The sequence below is a fragment of the Phyllostomus discolor genome, chromosome 14, assembly GCF_004126475.2.
Source record: "Phyllostomus discolor isolate MPI-MPIP mPhyDis1 chromosome 14, mPhyDis1.pri.v3, whole genome shotgun sequence".
Lineage (NCBI taxonomy): Eukaryota > Metazoa > Chordata > Mammalia > Chiroptera > Phyllostomidae > Phyllostomus > Phyllostomus discolor.
The window spans coordinates 49,623,722-49,645,261 of NC_040916.2; the positions used below are offsets into that span (position 1 = coordinate 49,623,722).

General features: G+C 44.9%; 1 protein-coding gene across 2 annotated transcripts; it reads left to right on the plus strand.

The window, feature by feature from the left end:
- The first annotated feature begins 27 nt into the window (after nucleotides 1–27).
- Nucleotides 28–21,447, plus strand: LOC114489210 (polyamine-modulated factor 1-like). 2 transcript variants are annotated; one of them, XM_028503220.2, is made up of 5 exons: nucleotides 28–297; nucleotides 17,841–17,946; nucleotides 18,833–18,933; nucleotides 20,427–20,622; nucleotides 20,973–21,447. In XM_028503220.2, exons 1-5 carry the CDS (start codon nucleotides 137–139, stop codon nucleotides 21,024–21,026), a joined length of 618 nt encoding a protein of 205 aa, XP_028359021.1. In that variant the 5' UTR covers nucleotides 28–136; the 3' UTR covers nucleotides 21,027–21,447. The 2 variants fall into 2 exon arrangements, with proteins under 2 accessions (XP_028359021.1, XP_028359022.1); XM_028503221.2 differs by having other exon boundaries at nucleotides 20,488–20,622.
- Nucleotides 21,448–21,540: the final 93 nt, after the last annotated feature.

The following is a 21,540-nucleotide window of genomic DNA, read 5'->3' on the forward strand; positions in this document are numbered from 1 at the left end:
AACCGTCAGCCTCCAGCGACTCGCTGAGAGACGTTCCGCAGCTTCCAATCGGAAGCAGCCATGCCGGGGGCGGCCAATCGGAGGCCCTGGTGGGTGGGGCAGCCGGGCCAGTTAGTTTTGGCGGTTCGACTTCAACATGGCGGAAGCAAACAGTGCCAGTGTAGGCAGCAGCAGTGAGGAAAAAGGGCCTGAGGGGTCGTCTGCCGAATCCGTGCCCCACAGCACTACCATTTCCAGACTGAAACTCCTCGACACCACAGTGGATACTTTTCTCCAGAAGCTAGTCGCTGCCGGGAGGTAAGGTGGAGGAAGCGGGGACGAGAACCCACCTCGCAGAAGCACAGAGGACCGAGTTTGGTCCGTCAGTGTAAATCCCGCGAGACTGTGGTGGTAAAACGGTAAGAAAGGTCCGTCACGTGGGTCCCGGGTGCGAGAGGGTATTGACTGGCAGTCTAGTGGACCACTGAGCGTCCCGGAGCCTAGCGAGTCACGTGAGGTGTGCTTACGCAGGTTACCGAGAACGACTAGTTACCGCGTCCTCCAGCCAGTCTAGTTTGTGCCTGAACTTCAGGTGGTTGAGAGGGAAGGTGCAGGCTTTGGAATTAGAGCAGGGTTGGAATCATGGCCCAACATAATGTGAGCAAGTCTTAACCGCTCTGTGCCTCGCCCGGATCAGTAAAATGGCAACAAGAGGACCTTTCTCAGAGGTCTTTTTGGGATTTAAATGAGTACATACATGAAAGGCGCTAGACAGTGCCTGCCACGGAGAAAGCATTAGATTTTAGTTATTTTGGGAATAATAATGCCTTCACTGGGTGAGGACTTAGTGCATTACCATAGAAACACTTCTGTCCTGATTTTCATGTTATGTGGACAGTATTGTAACGATATTGGAATTCTAAAGGAAGCGTTTTGCCCATGATCCCACCACCCAAAATGTTAATGCTGAAACAGTTACAAGAACTTAAAGGGCTTTGACCGCAGCCTGTTCTCCCTCCAGCCCTGTCTGTCCCCACACCTGTTTTTTGACCGCCTCAGGACTCCCATTTTCTCCCAGTCTTCCTCCCTCCCTCCTTTCCGGCAGAAACGTTATGATCTATTCTTTCATTGATTCGCACAGCAATTATTTGAGTACCCGCTCTGCCAGGCACTGTGTCAGGTGCTGGAGATAAGACCAAGCAGATGGAGCCCCCATCTTGGACCTTATATTTAATGGATAGAGACGTTCAGTGAACAAAATAATCACAGAGCTTGGAAAGGTAAAGAACAGGTGATGTGATAAGAGTAATTTGGAGGAAAGGAAAACACTAGCTAGGATGATTAGGGGAGCCCACTCTGAGGAAGTGATATTAAGCTGAAACTTGAAGAATGAGAGAAAGTACTAGAGAAAAAGCATATAGGCAAAGGGTACAGCTTGTGCAAAGACGCAGAGACAGTGAGGGCATTCTAGGAACTGGCAGAGGGAGGTCTGGTTGGCTACAACATAGTGGGCAGAGAGAGTAAAATCAGAGGAAGCCGGACAGCCAGGTGACAGCCTTATCATGCAGGGTCTAATTTCCACAGTAATGAATTTGATAAAATAATTGTAATTATTTTTATGGATCATTCATGACACACTATTATATGTCCCTTCTTTGGTCGATTTCCCGCTACTCATCCTTGCCCCTTTCCCCTCCTCATAGGCCCTGCTGTCTATTGGCTCTATGTCTACCATTTATTCATTTATTCAGGTACAAATATTTATCAACCATCTACAATGTCCCAGGCTCTGTTCTAGGAATGGAGATATGACAGTGATCAAGACAGGAAGGTACTGTTCTCATGGAGTAGACATTCTAGTGCCATAAAGAAAAATGGTGTGACTGGTGTGACTCAGTGGATCAAGCGTTGCCCTGTGAGCTAAAGGGTTGCTGGTTTGATTCCCAGTCAAGGCACATGCCTGGGCTGTGGGTTGGGTCCCCGGTTTGGGGTGTGCAAGAGGCAGTGGGTAGGTGTTTCTCTTGCACATTGATGCTTCTCTCCCTCTCTTTTTCCCTCCCTTCTTCTCTCTCTAAAAAAGTAAATAAAATCTTTTAATTTTTTTTTAAAAGACAAAGAAATCAAGGTAAGGGAACAGAAAGGAATAGGAGAGGGGTCTGGGTTAGTGTGAGTGCAAGGAAGTGACATTTTAATATGTTTGTTTTCTTGTAAAGCATGTTGTTTTGTGTATGTTTTAAGTTTATATAAATGATTATTATACTACATATCTTTTTTCACTCAACACCTTTTTTTCACTGTTAAGGTTTATTTGGTGTTTTAGTTGGTATGACACTTGGATAGTTGTCTACGTTGTTAACATATAGACTTTTTACATTATATGTCAGTGTGCACTATTCTGATGCATAAGTACACAAAATAAGATCCTTTACAATAGTTATGCACTAGACATGCAATATTGGATTTATATATTGGATTCCAGGATGTGATCGATTGGAGGAAAAAGTTGAACTAGGCATGTCGAGTAAAGGAACCACAAATTATATAACACGCAGTGAACACACATCTAGTTTGAAGGGCATGGTCACACCAATGCCATTTTTTAAAAAGATCTCACCATGTTTGGCAAGTGCATGTGGTTCAGAGCTGCTTGTCTTTCCATGATAAGCATCCAGCTCATACCCATTGTCTCTCATGGACACCTCTTTGCCTCCAACTCCTGCCTCCACAAATTTCATCAGGGTGAATATCTTGTACGTCCCCTCTTGGAGCAGTGCTGGAATTTCTGAGTCTGTAATGGAGAGGGATCACTGAGCCTAAGAGTTTTATCCGATTGCTTTCCAGAAAAGCTGTTTCTATCTCCTATAGCTTCGCCCTCAATGGGTATCCACCATTCTAGTATTTGCTATTCTGAAGTTGTGAAAGGGGTATCTCATTATTGTTTGTATTTGCATGTTATTGATTTCCTCATAGGTTTGGGCATTTCTTCATATACTTGTTTGTTATTTGGCTTCCTCTTCTGCAAACTGCCTACTCATTTCCTCCAGGGTTGTTTTTTCAGACCCATTTTTTTAAATTGGAGGTTTTTATCTTGATTTGGTGCAGTTCCTGGTATAGTGTAGAAATCAGTCTATCAGTTTTAGACCAAAGAAGGGATTATCTTTGTCTGTTAGGTGCTAACTTTGTCTATAATGTCCTTTGAGGAACAGAAATCTTTTTTTTAAAGATTTTATTTATTCATTTTTAGAGAGGGGGGAGAGAGAGAGAAAGAGAGGGAGAAAAACATCAATGTGTGGTTGCCTCTCGAATGCCCCCAAGTGGGGACCTGGCCCGCCACCCAAGGCATGTGCCCTGACTGGGAATTGAACCAGCAATCCCTTGGTTTGCAGGCTGGTGTTCAATCCACTGAGCTACACCAGCCAGAGCAGGAACAGAAATCTTCAATCAAATAAAAACCCCACAGATTATGGTACTTTGCAGTTTACCCCAGGAGAATAAAGTAGAGAAATGCAGTAATGTGAGGGTGTCCCTCACAGGCTGTTCGGATCTTTATGACTCTCTTTTCTCAGCCTCCAGACTAAGTCAGCATCCTGACGTCATGGTAAATTAAGTACTGCCTAACCTATTATTTAAACTCTTAATTTTCATGTGATTACATTCCCCCCCTTATAGTTTTGTGCTTTGGGGGTCTTGTTTATAGAGGCTATACTCACACCTAAGTCACTAAGATAGTCTCCAATGTTTTCTTCTGTTAGCTGTTTTATCATTTTACTCTCTACTTAAAATCTTTCATCTTTCTGGATTAAGGTGAAAGTGGTGGCCTTAGCCAGTTTCATTTTTCTTGTTTCCCAGTCATTGTCAACTAAATAGTTCATTCATCCCCACTGCTTTATGGAGCCCCCCTATCACATGGCAAGTCCCTCTGCCTACTGTGCCCCTCAGCTTATCTTCTGCACCACTGATGTGTTGGCCATCTTTGTGCCTATGCATGTGGATTCTTAACATCAGGCCTTCTAGGAAACCTTAGGTGTGGTGCAAATAAATTCCTTCCTCTTTAAAATTGGCCCAGGGGACCTTGATTTTTTCCTTGTAAGCTTTAAAGCGAATTTTTCTCATTCCTCAAAACATTCAGCTGCAATTTTGGTTGGGGTTGTAAAGAGTCTATAGATCAGTTTGCGAGAACTGGCTGTCTCTGCAATGTACAATGAAGTTCCAAAGGTCTTTAGAGAACTCATGCATTCTCTATTAGGTACTGCCTAATACTTTATAGTTTTGTTACTATTGTGAATGCTCTTATTTTCTATTTTCTTTTAAAATTAGTTGCAGATGCCTTAGAGAAATTATTGATTTTTGTAAGATTGTTTTGTGTCTAGCAGTCTTGCTTGTCTTATTAAAGTTTAACCTCCTTCAAAGTACCCAAATCATAGGTGCCCAGCTCGATAACATGCTACAAAATGAGCACACGTGTGAAACCAGCACCCAAATCAATGGTCAGAGCCCTAGGAGGTACTCATGTGCTCCATTCCCTCTTTACCTTAAGCTGGAAGGGCAACCATTTTCCTGACTTGTGTTTCCATGGATTAGTTTTGCCTATTTTTTTAAACTTTTTAAGTGAAATCATATAGTATGTTATCTTTTTTAAAAAATTATTTTGGATTTTATTTATTTATTATTGGAGAGAAAGGAGGGAGAAAGGGAGAAAAACATCAATGTATGAGAGAAACATCAATGGATTGCCTCTAGCACTCCCTCAACTGGGGACCTGCCCAGCAATCCAGGCATGTGCCCTGACTGGGAATCAATCCAGTGACCTTTCAATTCGTAAGCCAAAGCTCAGTCCACTGAGGCACACCAGTCAGGGTGTCATTTCAGTTTTTTCATTGAGATATAATTTATATATCACAAAATTCACCCTTTAAAGTATACAACTAGTATGGTCACAAAGCTGTACAACCATCAAAACTACCTAATTCCAGAACATTTTCATCACCCCAGAAGGAAACCTTGTATTCATTGGCAGTCACTGGACATTCCTCACCCCCATCTCCCAGTTGGTAGTAACCCCTAAGCTATTTTCTGTGTCTATGGATTTGCCTCTTCTGGGCGTTTCATATAAATGGAACCATACAATATGTGGCATTATCTACCTGGCTTCTTTCAGTTTGCAGGCCCGTGCTCAATCCACTGAGCTACACCAGCCAGAGCTACCCGCCTTCTTATACTTGGCATAAAACATGGTTCATCCATGTTTTAGCATGTATTAGTACTTCACTCTTTTCTATAACTGAATAATTTTCCATTGTATGGGTAATACCACATTTTTATCCATTCATCATTAGATAGATATTTGGGGTTTTCATTTTTTTTTTGTTTTTATAATAATGCTGCTGCGAACATCTGTGAACGAGTGCTTTCAGTTCTCTTGGGGATCTACCTATGCGTGAAATTGCTGGATCATACAGTAATTCTACATTTACTTCTTTGAGGAATAGCCAAACTGTTTTCCAAAGCAGCTATATCCACTAGCAGTTTATGATGGTTCTGATTTATCCATATCCTCACCAACACTTGTTATTGTCTTTTATTTTTTTAATCTTTCTTATTTTTATTTTTATTTATTAAAAAAATTGTTTATCCTCACCCAAGGACATTTTTTTCATTGCTTTCAGAGAGATAGGAAGGGAGAGAGAGAAACATTGATGCAAGAGAGAGAAGCGTATATTGATGCCTCCTGTATGTGCCCAGACTGGGGATTGTACACACTCGGAACAGCCATTGAACCACAACCTAGGCACAACCTAGTTGGATTTCCCTAACTGGGAATCCAACCTGCAACCCTCTGGCTACGGGACAATGGTCCATCCAGCTGAGCCATGTTCCTCAGAGCTTGTCTGTCTCTTTTTCTTTTTCTTTTTCTTTTCTTTTTTTTTCTTTTTCTTTTTCTTTTCTTTCTTTCTTTCTTTCTTTTTTTTTTTTTTTGAGCAGAAGGAAAAGAGAGGGAGAGAAACATGATGTGAGAAAGGGAAAAAAAATCGATTGTCTCATGTGTTCCCTGACTGGGAACCAGGACCAAACCTGCAACTTAGATGTGTGCCTTGACTGGGAATCCAATTAGCGACTTTTTGCTTTGAGGAACGACGCCCAGCCAACTGAGCCACAGTGGTCAGGGCTTGTCTGTTGTTTTTTTTTATTACAGTCCATAGCCATCCACCTGGGTATAAAGTGGTATCTCATGGTGGCTCATGCTTGCGTTTTCCTAATGACTAATGATGCTGAGCATATTTCATGTGCTCATTGACCATTTGTTTATCTTTGGAGAAATGTCTATTCAAATACTTCCCTCATTTTTAATTGGCTTATTTGTCTTTATTGTTAATTTGTAAGAGTTTTAATTTTGAGAAGTCCAAATTAAATTTTATTATTTAGATAAAAATTGCAAAGAATTTTTTGTTTGATTGCTTGTGCTGTATCTAAGAACTCATCTAATTCAAAGTCACTAAGGTTTAAACATATGTTTTCTAATATGAATGTTATAGCTTTAGCTTATATTAGGTGTTCGATTCATTTTGAGTTAGTTTTTGTATATAGTATGAAAACAGGGTCCACGCTGGCTAGGTGGCTCAGTTGGTTGGAACATCATTCCGATATGTGAAGGCTGTAGGTTCAGTCCCCTGGTCAGCACACAGGGAGGAATCAACCAATGAGTACATAAATAAGTGGAACAACAAATTGATGTTTCTCTTTCTCTCTCCCTTCTTCTCTCTCTCTAAAAAAAAAAATCAATAAATCAAAGTTAAAGAAAAAGGGGTCCAATTTCATTCATTTATATGTGAACATAGTCACTTAATTTTATGTACTTTGTAATTTTCCCTATGATTTTCTCTTTAACTCAATGGTTATTTAGTAGTATGTTATTTTTTTCCAGACATGTAATTTTTAAAAACTTCTCCTTTTGTTGTGATTTCTAATTTTATTGCCTTATGGTCAGATAACACAGTCTGTATGATGTTGATTTTTTTTTGGAATTTTGCACTTTGACACTATAGTATAAGTATATAGTCAATTTTTGTGAATGGTACATAAGGACTTGAAAAGAATGTAGTTTCTGTTCTTTTTTAAAAAATTATTTTTTGCCCTGGCTGGTGTAGTGGATTAAGTGCCAGCCTGTGAACCAAAGGGTCACCGGTTTGATTCCCAGTCAGGGCATATGCCTGGGTTGTGGGCCAGGTCCCCAGATGGGGGCATGGGAGGGACAACCACACACTGATGTTTCTCTCCCTCTCTTTCTCCTTCCTTTCCCTCTCTCTAAAAATAAATAAGTAAAATCTTTTTAAAAAAATTCTTTTTAAGCTCTATTTTTACAGAACCCAAGTATGTTATCAATTTCCTACTGTGCATAACTAGATAATGGGCTTTTTTAAAAAAAGATTTTATGTATTTATTTTTAGAGATAGGGGAAGGGAAAGAGAAAGAGAAGGAGAGAAACATCAGTGTGTGAGAGGTACATCAATTGGTTGCCTCTTGCATGCCTCCATCTCGGAACCTAGACTGCAACCCAGGCATGTGCCCTGACTGGGAATTGAACCAGCAACCTTTCAGTTTGCAGGCCAGCACTCATTCCGCTGAGTTTTCCACACTAGCCAGAGTTTTCAAAAAAAAATTTTTAATTTTATTTATAGAGGGAAAGGGAGGGAGAAAGAGAGGGAGAGAAACATCAATCGGATGCCTCTCCTATGTGCCCCAACCGGGGACCAAACCCACAATCTAGGCATGTGCCCTGACTTTGAATCAAACTGGCAACCTTTGGCTTTGCAGGATGACACCCAACAACTGAGCCACACCAGTCAGGGCTGCAATTTCTGTTTCTTGAGTGTAAAATTCTATACTTATTTATTATTTTGAACTTTTAAATATCACTGAAATTTTTTAAATGCTCATTTTTATTTTACTATTTTTTCAATCCTCACCCAAGGATACATTTATTGATTTAGAGAAAGAGAAAGAGAAACATTGATGCAAGAGAGAAACATCAATCATTTGCCTCCCTTACATGCAGGACCGTAGGTAGGTGCCCTAACCGAGAACAATGCTCCAGCTGACTGAGCCCCCCTGGCCAGGGCTTATTTTTAAAATCTTAATTGAGCCATCCATTTCTATTATAAAATCTCTGATCCCAGTTGCTTATATTTATTTCTTTCCATAGTCTATCTGTATTGCATTAAATATGTAGGGGTTATTATTTTTATTAGCAGCAAGGGAATTTATTATTCTAAGAGAAATGGAAAGCTATTGTTTTAGAATGTTTGATAAATGGCCCTCTCTACTTGCTTAAAAACCTTCATTTATTTGCAGTGCTCTGAATACAGTGACAGGTCTCTTAAAAAGTACTCTGCTGTGTAGAGAATAGACTATTGATCAGACCATCTACAGTCTTCCTAGGCTCTAGACTCTGATTTTTGTGAGACCCCAGCGCACATCACGTCAAATGCATTTAGAAAGCACCCAGTGTCTTGACTGAAGTGGTGGTTGTGCGCAGCCACACTCATGCTAAAATTGCAAAAGTGGGTGCGCACACACGTCTGTGTAACAGTTGAAATATGAATTATCTCTGTGGGTTACACCAATGTCAGTTTCTTGGTTTGATGTTGTACTTAATATAAGATTTTAACACTGAGGAGAGTATAGTTCTTTGCAACTTCATATAAATTTCTAATTACTTCAGAATAAAAACTTCAAAAAAGTTTTTGTACAAAAAGGTATCATAGTAGAAAATGATTGAAAACCACCTAAAATGTTCAACATTTGAATAGTGGTGGTTACGTAAGTATAATAACTTTATGTAATAAAGTATTATATAGGTATTTAAAATTCCTAAAAATGCCATTTTGACTAATATTGGCACATGGAAAAATTATCATGTTATAATGCTAAATTTTAAAATTGATTATGGAGAGAAAAACATATCATATTAAATAAAATTTTTATCTAGTTGAAATTGCAATTGATATAATATATTTTAGATTTGTATATTCATTTAAGATAATAATTATTCAATTTGGAGCTTTTATTTTTAAAGCCATTTAATTTTTTTAAGTCTAAAGTTTTGTTTGTCCTTGAAAAGCTTGTCAAGCCAAACGTTTTGTGCCTGGGGTGCTAACCCCATGGTGGGGCCACAGAGGCCCAGGTAAGAGACATGGTGCAGCGGAGAAATGTGGGTGCATGCTAGCCGATTGGAGGGAGGATGGTTTGGAGGGGAAGATGAGGGAAAGGGGAACTCCAGGAGATTGCCAACGCTTCATGATGGTGATTGGGTGGAGGGTGGTGCCATCTACTGAGATGGGGAGGAAATCCTGCCCCACCCCCGAAGAGTTTAAGGAGAAACAGGTCTGGGGTTACAAATCAAGACATCTGTTTGAACAGGTTCAGTTGGAGTTGCAAGGCAGCCACACTTCTGTTTCTTATGGCTCCTTGGCTACCTCATCTTTGCAACCACTGGCAAAACCCCACGTTCAGTGTTTTCTCTGTACTCCTCTGTCCCTATACCCAGCTTGCTGAGCAGCACTGCAGAGTCTCACCTGTGGTGGAAAATGGTGCTTCCACAAAATCATGGTCTTGGGCTTAGCTGGGCCCTCAGTGAACCCGAGTCTCATACTCCAAGCCAGTTCTGTTTCCCTGCCACCTGTACCCTCTCAGTGAAAGTGACCCCAACAGCTAGTTAAAAGTCCTCAATCTCAAAGACCAAATACTTATACTCAGGACAGAAGTCTCTACATAGTAGAAGCTAGTTTATTCACATGTCAGTGATCCAAAGGGATATTTTAAACCCCAGAATGACTTTCCCCAGAACTTAGCATATTTTTTACGTACATTTTCACTTGACTAGGAGGGCAAATTATGTGATGCACCTCTAATTGACAGATAATCAATCGCACTGAGCTCTCGGATCCCACAGACCCTTCAACTTACCATCTTCTGTTGAGGCTTCTTCTTGCCATTGGACCAGCTGAGGCAAAGATTCCGGCATCTGTCCCCTTAGGCTTCAGAACTTAGAAATGTGGCCCTGAAGGAGCTTACCATTTGTGACCTCTGCCTTGTCCTTTGAAAATGAAGGGTTCTTTTCTGCCCTCACAGCATCCTGGACCTTCTGAGAAACAACCATTCTTTTTAGCTACAGCAAACAGTGAGGCTGTCTATCCTCTTTCTATGTTTGTTACATATCAGGACCCTCCAAAAGAGGCTGCTGGTCAGACAGAGGTGGTATTGGCAGGGCCCTGGCTGCAGACCAGTTAGCACTGTTCAGAGGAAAGGTGGGTCTGCCGCAGCTGCCCACGGCACCCCATAGCTGTGCCTCAGGTGGTGTCAGCTTGTGGGGCTGAGGGAGCCAGAGGCGATTGACAGTTCTTAGGTTCTTGGATGCCAGACTGTGTCCATGCCTGTCCTGGTCAGGAATTCCAGCCTGGAATGTGCTGTGCAGAGTATGATTTGCATGATAAGCTGATTAAAGCCTACATCTGACAGCAACAGAGGAAAGAGAACTAACTGCAACTGTACATGAACTGGTTGGTAGAGTTTTAAACTAATGGCAAACACTATTGGTGTTCACAGGAAACAGTTCTTTACAGGAAAGAGAGTTGTTTAATATATAAAATATTCTGAATAAATGCCTCAGAAATACAATATCTCGCCCTTTTTGAGTCTGCTGCTGATGTGAGCCACTGTCAGTGATTTGTTTCTGAAGTGTGGGTATGACTCATCAGACTGTGGTTTGTGGCTTCAGCCCCATCGAGCTGATTCTGTTCTTCATGTTTCCAGTCCATCCCCCCATCTCTGCCCCCACTGTGCTTTGCATGAGTCTGCCATCTTCTCAGCTGTGCCTCTTGAGTCCATTTTCACACAGCAGCTTGAGGGAGCTCTCGAAAGTACACATCTGATGTTCCATACCTACTTAAAACCCTTCTAGCTCCTTTCATCATGACACAGTCCAGCCTCTGTGTGTCTGGCCCTTCCCTGCTTGCCTCGCCAACCTGCAGGCTATGTGCCAGGGAGGCCTAGGGCGCCTGACCCAGAGCCAGATGGCTCCACCATCTATCTCTCAGCTGTGTGGCCCTGGGTAAGCTTCTCCCTGCCTCAGCTTTCTCTTCTGAAAATGGGGATGATGGTAGTAGAACTTACCTTGTAATTGTGAGGGTTAAATGAGTTTCTCTATGTAGAGTCCTTAGAATAGTGCCTGGTTCTAGTCTGTGGTCGATAGCCATTTCCTGTTTGTACATCTTTACACATTCACTTGAGTATGCACACCACTCTTCAGCTATGCAGCCTGGACCTCTCCTGTCCTCCAGCTGACTCCTACTTCTCTCTTAGATTTCCAACGTTTCTTCCTCCAGGGAGTCTTTCCTGAGCCCCCAGCTAGGCCCCCCATGGTATTCCATCCTCATTTTCCAGTGATTGATGCTTTCCTTATAGACTGTACCCCCTTTGAAGGCAGGAATTGTACTTGGGTTTGTACCACTGAGCTAGGTCAGTGCTCAATGTCAAATGTATAGGTGAATATAGTTATCGTGATGGTATTTTTTATAAATATTTTTATTTATTTTTAGAGATGGAGAAAGAGAGGGAGAAAAACATCAGTGTGTGATTGACTTTCATGCGACGCCTACTGGGGACCTGGCCCTCAACCCAGGCATGTGCTCTGACTGGGAATCAAACCAGTGACCGTTTGGTTTGCAGGCTGTCACTCAATCCACCGAGCCACCCCAGCCAGGGCTCGTGATGGTATTTTTATCTTCATGCTAATACTTATCAAATCTGAAGTTTTTTTCTTCTTTCTTTTTCAGAAAAAGTATCCGAATTTCAAATTTTCAGTAAGTTTCTAGAAGTTTCCAAAGAAGTTTAAATTAGCCCAAGAGCCCTAATAACCTGAAGACATAATTGAGATTAATTTTTAAAAGACTTTAAAAAAATATTTTATTTATTTTTAGGGGGGAAAGGAGGGAGAAAGAGAGAGAAACATCAATGTGTGGGTTGCCTCTCGCACGCCTGTAACTGGGGACCTGACCTTCAACCCAGGCATGTGCTCTGACTGGGAATTGAACCAGTGCCCCTTTGGTTAGCAGGCTGGTGCTCAATCCAGTGAGCCACACCAGCCATGGCTAAAAGACATTGTTTAATACAGTCTTCATCATAAGTCACTGACCTCTTATTTTCATCAAGGGACATTTCTGTTTGTTTTTTCCCCCCTTTCCCTTTCTCAGCCCTGGGGCTGCCTAGTGTACACAGGATGAGAAGAGGAGCCGGAAAAAGACCAGAGAAACATTTCTTAATGAAAAGGGGAGGGTTTGGGTGGTGGGTTTGGTTTGGGCAGAGAGCATCAATTTCTGTCACAAGGATCCCTGTCTTCTCCATCCCCAGCTAGTCTTGATCTCACTGAAGTGCCAGTCCCTGCCTGCCCTCTGGTGGACAGTCTATGAAATAGGCCTACGGTTGGGCAACCAGCAAGTTACTGTGGCAGAGGAAGGCAAGCTGGGGCTCCCTAGCACTACTGTGGAAGTGCGTGTTTACTTGTCTGTGCCTCTCATCTTTCCCTTCCTTGCACAGTCTGTTTGCCTGTATAAACTGACAGACTGACACATCACCAGGGCTTGATTCTGGGCTTAAATATTTTGAAGTCAATTTTTCAAAAGTTAGCCCTGCTGGTATTGCTCAGTGGATTGAGTGCCAGCCTGCCAACTGAAAGGTCACTGGTTCGATTCCCAGTCAGGGTACGTGCCTGGGTTGCCAGCCTGGTCCCCAGTTGGGAGTGCATGAGAGGCAACCGATTGATGTATTTTTCATATATTGATGTTTCTTGCCCTCTCTTTCTCCCTCCCTTCCCCTCTGTCTAAAAAGTAAATAAATAAAAGCTTAAAAAAGAAAGTTAAACTTGGCCCTAGCCCATGTGGCTCAGTTGGTTGGAGTGTCCATCCTTCCACACACTGAATGGTTGCAGGTTTGATTCCTAGTTAGGGCACATACCTAAGCTACAGGGTTTGATCCCCAGGTGAGGCACATATGGGAGGCAACCAATTGATATTTCTTTCTCACATTGATGTTTCTCTGTCTTCCTCTCTCTCCAATCAATAAATGTATTCTTTTTTTTTTTTTTACTTTATTTTTAGAGTTGGAAGAGGGAGACAGAGAGAGACTCTCTGAACTCTATTTTGTCACCATTTCATTTACTGTACTTAAAAGCTCACTATAAAGTGAGTTTTCATAGAAATTTAACTTTAAATTTTAAGAATACATTTAAAGCCCTGGCTGGCGTAGCTCAGTGGATTGAGCGCGGGCTGCGAACCAGTCATCGCAGGTTCAATTCCCAGTCAGGGCACATGCCTGGGTTGCAGGCCATAACCCCCAGCAACCACACATTGATGTTTCCTTCTCTCTCTCTTTCTCCCTCCCTTCCCTCTCTAAAAATAAATAAATAAAATCTTAAAAAAAAAAATCTTAAAAAAAAAAAATGAGTTTAAAAACAATGAAGGCATCTCAAATATTGCATAATTACTTAAGAGAAAAAATAGGTTAAAATTCAGTTAATGGAATCATTTCTGTTTTGAAAGAAACTCAGTAACTGCAGGTTTTAATAATTACTTTCATTGATGATAAGAGTAGCATTTTGCCCTGGCTGGCGTAGCTCAGTGGATTGAGCATGGGCTGCGAACCAGGCATCGCAGGTTCGATTCCCAGCCAGGGCACATGCCTAGGTTGCAGGCCATGACCCCCTGCAACCGCACATTGATGTTTCCTTCTCTCTCTCTTTCTCCCTCCCTTCCCTCTCTAAAAATAAATAAATAAAATCTTAAAAAAAAAAAGTAGCATTTTTATTTTATTTACTTACTTTTAGAGAGGGGGGAGGGAGAAAGAGGGAGAAAAGCATCAATGCATGAGAGATGCATCGATGGCTTGCCTATTTACACACCTTTAATTGGGGACCAGGCAGGCAACCCAGGCATGTGACCTGACTGGGAATGGAACTGGCAACCTTTCTGTCTGTAGGCTGGTACTCAGTCCACTGAGCCACACAGAGCCAGGGCAATTGTAGCATTTTTAGGGATGGAGCACAATTTAATCTTCTCTCTCTACTGGGGGCCAATCTGTTCTTCCTGCAGCTGGGTTGCTTTAACCCTTCTTAACTCTAGGAAGTTAAGTTACTATGTTCTATACCTCCGAGGAGGGTGGAGGACTGTTCTTTTAAGAACAGGTAAGGACTGTTCTTTTAAGACTAGTAATAGTAATTGTGGCTAATGTGGAGCATTTCAATATGCTGTGAACTGTATTTATATATATATATAACCTCATTTAATCCTCACAGTAATTTCATGAGTTATAGAGAGTTGTTACCCCATCTGACAAAGGAGAAACTAAAACTTATGGAGGTAAAGAAGTTGTTCAAAGTCACTTAACTGATAAGTGGAAGAGGTAGGGCTTGAACCCAGGCAGCCTGTCCTCAGAGCCAGTGTACTTACCCAGTGCCTAGATGGGTGGCCCCTTATGCACTCCTGGAAGGCCAAGTCTGGAAGACCATTCCAGGAGAGGACAAAGGGGTGCTTGGCAGATAGTCCTCCGAGGATGCTCTTGGGGGAGTATTCCTCTACCCCTGTAACTAAGGCCTTGGTACACTGGGGGTCCAGGGTTGGAGAGATGGCTGGGATGGGGGCCGGCCTCACCTCAGTCCCAGTCACCTAGTCTACAGAATGTTCTGTGTGCTGTTATGTATCCAGCACTGTTCTGGAAACTTTGGAGATGACAGTGATATTGTAGATGGCATCCCTATCCACAAGACTATTGCAGTTTACATGAGAGAGTGGATGGGTGGTTCTAGGGTAGGGGTGGATGATCATGAATGTTTTCTAAAGTGCTTTACTTTTTCTGTGCTTCCCTGATTATATTTTTTTTCAGGAAGTTCACAAGGATGTTCAAACCATTCCCAAGTCTGAATTGGCTCTCAAAAAAGGAATTGCTGGGGGATGGGAGGAGAGGAAATTGAATGAAGGTGGTCAGATGTGCAAGCTTCCAGTTATAAGATAAATATGTTGAACGGATGTGATGCATGGTATGATGACTTTGGTTAACACTGCTGTGTGGATTATTTGAAAGCTATTAAAAGATCTTGAGTTCTCATCACGAGGAAAAAACTTTTTTTTGTATTCACAAAAGATGATGGGTGTTAGCTAAACTTACTGTGGTAATCATCTCATAATACATGTAACTCAGATCATTATGCTGTACACCTTAAATTTACACAGTGCTGGATGTCAATGACATCTCAATAAAGCTGGAAAAAAGGAGAAGAACCACTTTTCTCACTGACATTGGCCTCCAGCTTGGCTGCCTTCCCTCTTAGTGTTCGCAGCGGCATTCCCCATCTTAGACAAGTGTGCTCGTTTCTGGGGCCCTTCACTCTCACAGAATTCTCAGGCCCCACAGGGGCGCTGGAAGAGTTCGTGAGCAGCACTGGTGCGCAGAACTTGCCCCGCCCCGCCCTGGGCCCTCTCTGCTGCTCGCTGCCCGGACCGAGGAGAGATGTGTCCAGCTCAGACCCTCTTCCTGCCGAGTGGGCTGGGAGGAGGAGCAGGATCTCCTGTGTCCCAGCCAAACCCGTTTCCAGCCACAATTACCTGGTTTCAATTCCAGCCCCGCTTGGCCAGGCGTCACATGCCCCCCGCCCACACCCTCCATGTGGCCACAGACTGCGTGGCTGGTGGGGCTGGCAGCAAAACAACAAGGCATCTGGGACTCTGACCGTCATCTGGTCTTTGTGTTGTCCTTTTGTGACTAGGTCACCCTCCAACGGGTGCTAACATCAAATGTGTATTGCCGGAAGGTGAGAGATATGTCACGCTTACCCAGAGGTGTGCTGCTGGACGCTTACAACCAGCTCTCAAAATAAAGCCCCGGCTTCACGTTTTTGTCAGTGTCTGAGGTGTGAACACTCCTGATCGCAGCCGCACAGTGTCTTGTGTTCCTGTGGACAAGGCAGCAGCGTCCGCTGTCTCAAGGGCAGAGCAAAGTGTGTTAGAATAAGCAGGAAGTTGTATGTTTTGACTAGTTTAGTAGTGCCTTTGTTTTTAATGTAATTTATTGTAAGTTTATAAACTTTAATTTTCAATAATGGCTGTATGTAACAACTGGTTCACAGACTTCCTGAAAATGTGACAATTATCTCTAGCAAGCTGCTGTGAGTGGGCTCCATCCAGCCCATTACTGCTCTTACTCTTCGCCTGTTTCAGAAAACATTGCTATGGGGAAGGAATTTTCATGTAGGGTGGGGAGCCTAGAGAGCCATGGGAAAGGGAAGAACCAGCAGTAGCTCCCTGTGTGGGGAAGGAAGCGGGGGCTATGCACTGGGCCCCAGGCACCTGCCCTGTTTGGCGGCCCGCCGGCCTGCCACACACTGCAGGGCAGCGTCCGGACCCCGGCTAAGCGCAGCTGTGAGCTTCCGCGCCTTCGAGAACTCCTTTCTGTAGGTCAATTGAACATTGCCTCATGAGAGAGGCCTTTACTGTGTCCCCTGACTTCCTTCCCCACACAGGGGAGATCCCCAAGACGATTCCCACGATACACTCTTAGTCCTGTAATCCCAGAGGCACTCTCCACAAATGGCCACCACCACATTCATGTGTGGGTTTCGCTGTTTGCTGCCATCTCTCAGAGACAGGGGCGTCCAACCTGCGGGCCACATGCTGCCCGGAATGGCCGTGAATGCGGCCCAACACAAAGTCGTCTATTTACTCAAAAACTTTTTTTTTCTTGCTTATCAGTCTTCGTTAGTGTTGTGTATTTAATGTGCAGCCCAAGACAACTCTTCCATTGTGGCCCAGGGACACCAAAAGGTTGGACACCCCTACGGGGGATGGAAGCTCTGGGGCGACACCGCCCAGTACCTGGTGGGCGACCAGCACCCAGTGGGCGCTCAGTCAAAGTCCTGAGAGGGGAGAATACGGTCAGGGGAGTCCATCTAACTTACTTGGTTCCTTTGTCTGAGAGGAACAGCCACTGGGAGTGTCCCAAGTGCCTTTGGATACAAGGGATGTATCAGTGAGGTGTGCTTAGCTGCCAGGAACAGAGACCTATTTTAAATTACTTGAACCATAAGAGAAATCCATTTCTTCACTGACAGGAAGCCCTAAGGTAGGGTGGCTCCAGGTGCTGTTTTCAGCAGTTTGACAGTATGTTCAGCGACCCCAGTTCTTCCCTCTTTCTGCTCTGCCTCCTTAGGGATAAACTGCCCTCAGGCCAGACCCCCTGTGGTTGTGAGGACTTGGCATCACCTGGACATAGTCCTGTCCTGTGGGAAGGGCATCGGTTCCTTCCTGTGTTTCTCTTTAGGAACAAGGGAAGTTCTCACAGAGGCCACATGCCTTCTCCTAATCCAGCCTTGAAAGGGGACTGGAATGGCCAAGGTTCTCATGGTATGGTGCCCACTCCAGCAAAACAGGCATCACTGGGGAGCTAGTTAGACAATGTTGGGATGAGGCTGAGCAACCTGAGTTTTAAACAGCCCTCCTGGTGATTTGATGCTCAGTGAAGTTATGGGAACCACACAATGTGGCTGGACTAATTGTGACTCACCCTTTGGGGGAAATGCCTGAACTCCCCCCCTGCGGGGGACTCTGCAGAGGGGAAGCGGGAGACTGGTGAAGACCAGGGGGGTGAGCCCTCGGCAGTGACTGACTGGCATTGCAGATGGCACTGCTTCTGACCAGGGCGGTGAAGACAAGGCCCAGAGTCCCGTGATGGCGGGCAGTGGTGCCCCAGCAAAAGTTGATGACTGATGACTGGCCGTGTGTTTAAACCTCCCCACCTTTGCCTTCTCTCCTTCCCACCAGCTACCAGAGGTTCACTGACTGTTACAAGCGCTTTTACCAGCTGCAGCCTGAGATGACACAGCGAATCTATGACAAGTTCATGACTCAATTGCAGACGTCTGTCCGGGTGAGTGGTGAGAAGCCCAGTAGGTACTGTCGGCTCAGGTCCTGCCTCCATGCTGTCACCCCCTTCTGTCCTCAGGCCCTATGACTGTCCTCTGTGTGCATCAGGCTGCAGTGGCAATTGTCCCTCCCTTCAACAACGTGGGTGTCTTAAATGCCCCTTGTTCTGTATTGTAATTTTGTGTTTATACGTTGTCTGCCCGCCAGACCTGTGAGTTCAGCGAGGGCACAACTGGGTCATACTCCTCTGTGTCTTCAGCACCCAGTGCAGTGCTTGGCCCAAAGGAGGCCTTTCACAGATTGTCGGATCCAATAGAACTGTGTGTGAGAGGGAATACGAAAAAAGACAGTGTTCCCTTCACGATCTCTCTTGAGAATTAAACTGCCCTGCTGTTACACTGCAGGATGGGCCTCTTAAGCACCCAAGTGTGGAACCAGCAAGAATGTGGGGGTAACAGCAAGGCCTCTGGCACCCAGATGATGGGCAGAAGGAAAGGCTTGATGCAAGCTCTTTTGAAAAATATTTTATTTTTGATTGCTTCAAGCTCTTTTTCCTTATTTTTAAAAAGATTTTATCTGTATTTAGAGAGGGGAAGGGAGGGAGAAAGAGAGGGAGAGAAACACTGATGTGAGAGAGAAACATCAATTAGTTGCCTTTTGTATGCACCCTGACTAGGAATTGAACTGGCAACCTTTCACTTTGCTAGATGACAGCGAACCAACTGAGCCACACTTGTCAATGTACTGCAGGCTCTTTTTAAATGTTTCCCATTTTATCCTTTATTTTCTTCATGTAAAAGTCACATGTAGAGAAACTGCTTACTAAGTTAGCAGTTTAGCATATTTCCACTATAGGCTTGTCTAGTATCGTAGCTTTCCCCTCTCTTCAGGAGGAAATCTCTGACATCAAAGCAGAGGGGAACCTGGAGGCTGTCTTGAACGCTTTGGATACAATTGTGGAAGAAGGCAAAGACCGCAAGGAGCCCGCCTGGTGAGAAAGAACCACGGGAGGGCTACAGGAGGAACAGGAAGCATCTTAGGATCTTGAAGGAGCTTTTGTGATGGGCCCATATGCACGAGACTCTGGGCTCACGGAGAGGACCTTGGGACAGGGACAGGTGGGGAGGGCAGGCACCAGAGAGTAACCCGAAACAGTGAAATGCACAGCCCACTCTGGGGAAAGAGAGTCCCGGGGCAGGCGCATGTTGTCCAGGGTTTGTGTTGGACCGAGAGAAACCTTCCTGGGGGGTTTCAGGGTTTATCTAGCCTGTGGGAGAAAGGGTAGGGAGGGGTGTAGAAGGAGGCAGAATAGTATGCTTGGAGTCTTATGTTCATTAGGCTGTCCCAGACATCTGGTTTTCATTCATTTGTTCATTCAACAAATATTTAGGGAGCACGAACTGTACACCCAGTACTGTTTCATATGCCCGAGAGTTAACAATGAACAAGACACAGAAGGCCTGCTCCCTTGAGCTGGCATTTCAGTGGGAGCTCTGCCTCCTGGAGTACCCTGTGTAGGGCAGAGAGGAGGCCCTGAGACAAGAGGAGAGTTGAGGCCACCAAGACCACAAGTGGCCTGAGCTCCTGGCACTCTCTCCCGCCTGAATAGGATGCTAGGCCAGAGGGAATAAAAACAGTTTTTGTACTTTCCAAATTTTTTTTAATGCTTTGTGACCTTAATACTTATTTATTTATTTATTTATTTAAGAGAGGGAAGGGAGGGAGATAAAGAAACATCAATGTGCAGTTGCTGGGGGTCATGGCCTGCAACCCAGGCATGCACCCTGACTGGGAATCGAACCTGCGATGCTTTGGTTCGCAGCCTGAGGTCAATCCACTGAGCTACGCCAGCTGGGGCAATACTTAAAAAAACTTAAGTTTTTAAATTGAAAAAGAAATTTTAAAAGAACCTACAGTGGCTTCTACCCTAGTGCTCGTCAGAACTGACCCATCTCCTCTCTGGACATTCAGAAGCCCTTATAATCTTGCCTCCCCAGACCTGTCTTTACTTATGCTTCCTTGTTAGCTCATACCAGGGCCTCCCCAGGTCTGGGCCCACTTTCAGGCAACCACTCCATCTGGGAGGACTCATCCTACACCCCCACCCCCACACCTCTCCAGCTTGGTCCGTAGGACAGACGCAAAAGCTGAAAAGTCACCTCTTGCCCTGGAGTGTTAGAGATGGGGAGTGCATGTGGATGGGAGGAGAGTGTGAGTGCAGCTGGGAAGGCGAGGCTACTGGCAGAGTGAGGGGGGGAGGCGGATTCCTGGGCACTAAAGCTGAGGGGCAGGAGGTTAGTGTTTTTATCAGGAGCATGAGCCATGCAGTTGGGTCTAAGAAGGTGAGAGGGACCCAAGGAGAGACCTTGAAAGCCAGTCCAACTTGAAATTGGAGGTGGGAATATCACCAATTGGAGTTGCAAGTAGAGCCCTCACCCCACACTGTCCTCCGCCTCCCGTCCCATGCTCCCTGCCACCCTCCAGGCGCCCTAGTGGGATACCAGAGAAAGACCTGCGCAGCACCTTGGTGCCCTACTTCCTACAGCAGAGGGACGCCCTGCAGCGCTGTGTGCAGAAACAGGAGGCTGAGAACAGGCAGCTGGCAGACGCTGTCCTGGCTGGGCGCAGGCAGGTGGAGGAGCTGCAGCTGCAGGGCCAGGCCCAGTGGCAGGCCTGGCAGGTGAGTGCCTTGGCCCTGCCCTCAGCCCCCTGTTCCCCTGCTGCAGCTGGGCAGACAGACCAAGTGAGGTCAGAGGATGAGGGGGATGCTTTGGGGCTCTTACTGAAGATGGGTCCTACTCTGGAGAGGCCCAGGCTAGGTTGCCAAGGCACCCAGCCTGCCATGCCATAAGCAACTGCTAAATGGAGCGGGGGGACTTCTGCACATGCCCTGCTGAGTTTGTGACATGAGCCACAGACCCATACCATTCTGGGGGAACCTGGCCTGGGGGCAAGGACAGTAGTTGGAAAGGGAAAGGGTTTGGATTTCCTCTCCGAATGTGTCTGTCTTTTCTCTCCCACTGATGGCAGGCTCTACACAGAGGACAGAAAGAACTGGTGGCCGTGCTGAGGGAGTCTGAGTAAGAGGAGGATGGCCAAGCCCAGGAGCAAAAGGTGGTCAAGGTCAAGGTCATCCTGTGGCAAGCAGCCCCTAGGAACAGCTGAAATGTTGCCCCACCCCTAAGCAGTGAAGGAATTTGCTGGGGGCTGATGTCTGAACAGTCCCCACTGCCACTGTGCCTTGGGACTCCCTGGAGGTGTCATACACAACCTTCAGATTCCTTTCTGTTTCCTTGTAACAAGGATTCTTGGCCAGGTCCCACCTGGGAATCAGTCACCATGCCTTCTCTCTTTTAGGTTCTGGCAAAACCTACCTCCATCCCACCCCACATACCCCTGCCCATTGCTGAGCCCTCCCTAGGACTTGGCTCGGGGAATCTGTTTTCAATCTCCACTGATTGCCATGTTCTCTCCACATCCGTAAATAAACTTCCTGCACTACACTGTAATCTGTGAGGATGCTTCCTCTGCCTGGGGCACTCGTGGGCCGAGACCCTCCTGGCTCCTGAGTTCGGGCTCCTCGAGGCCTGTGCTGCAG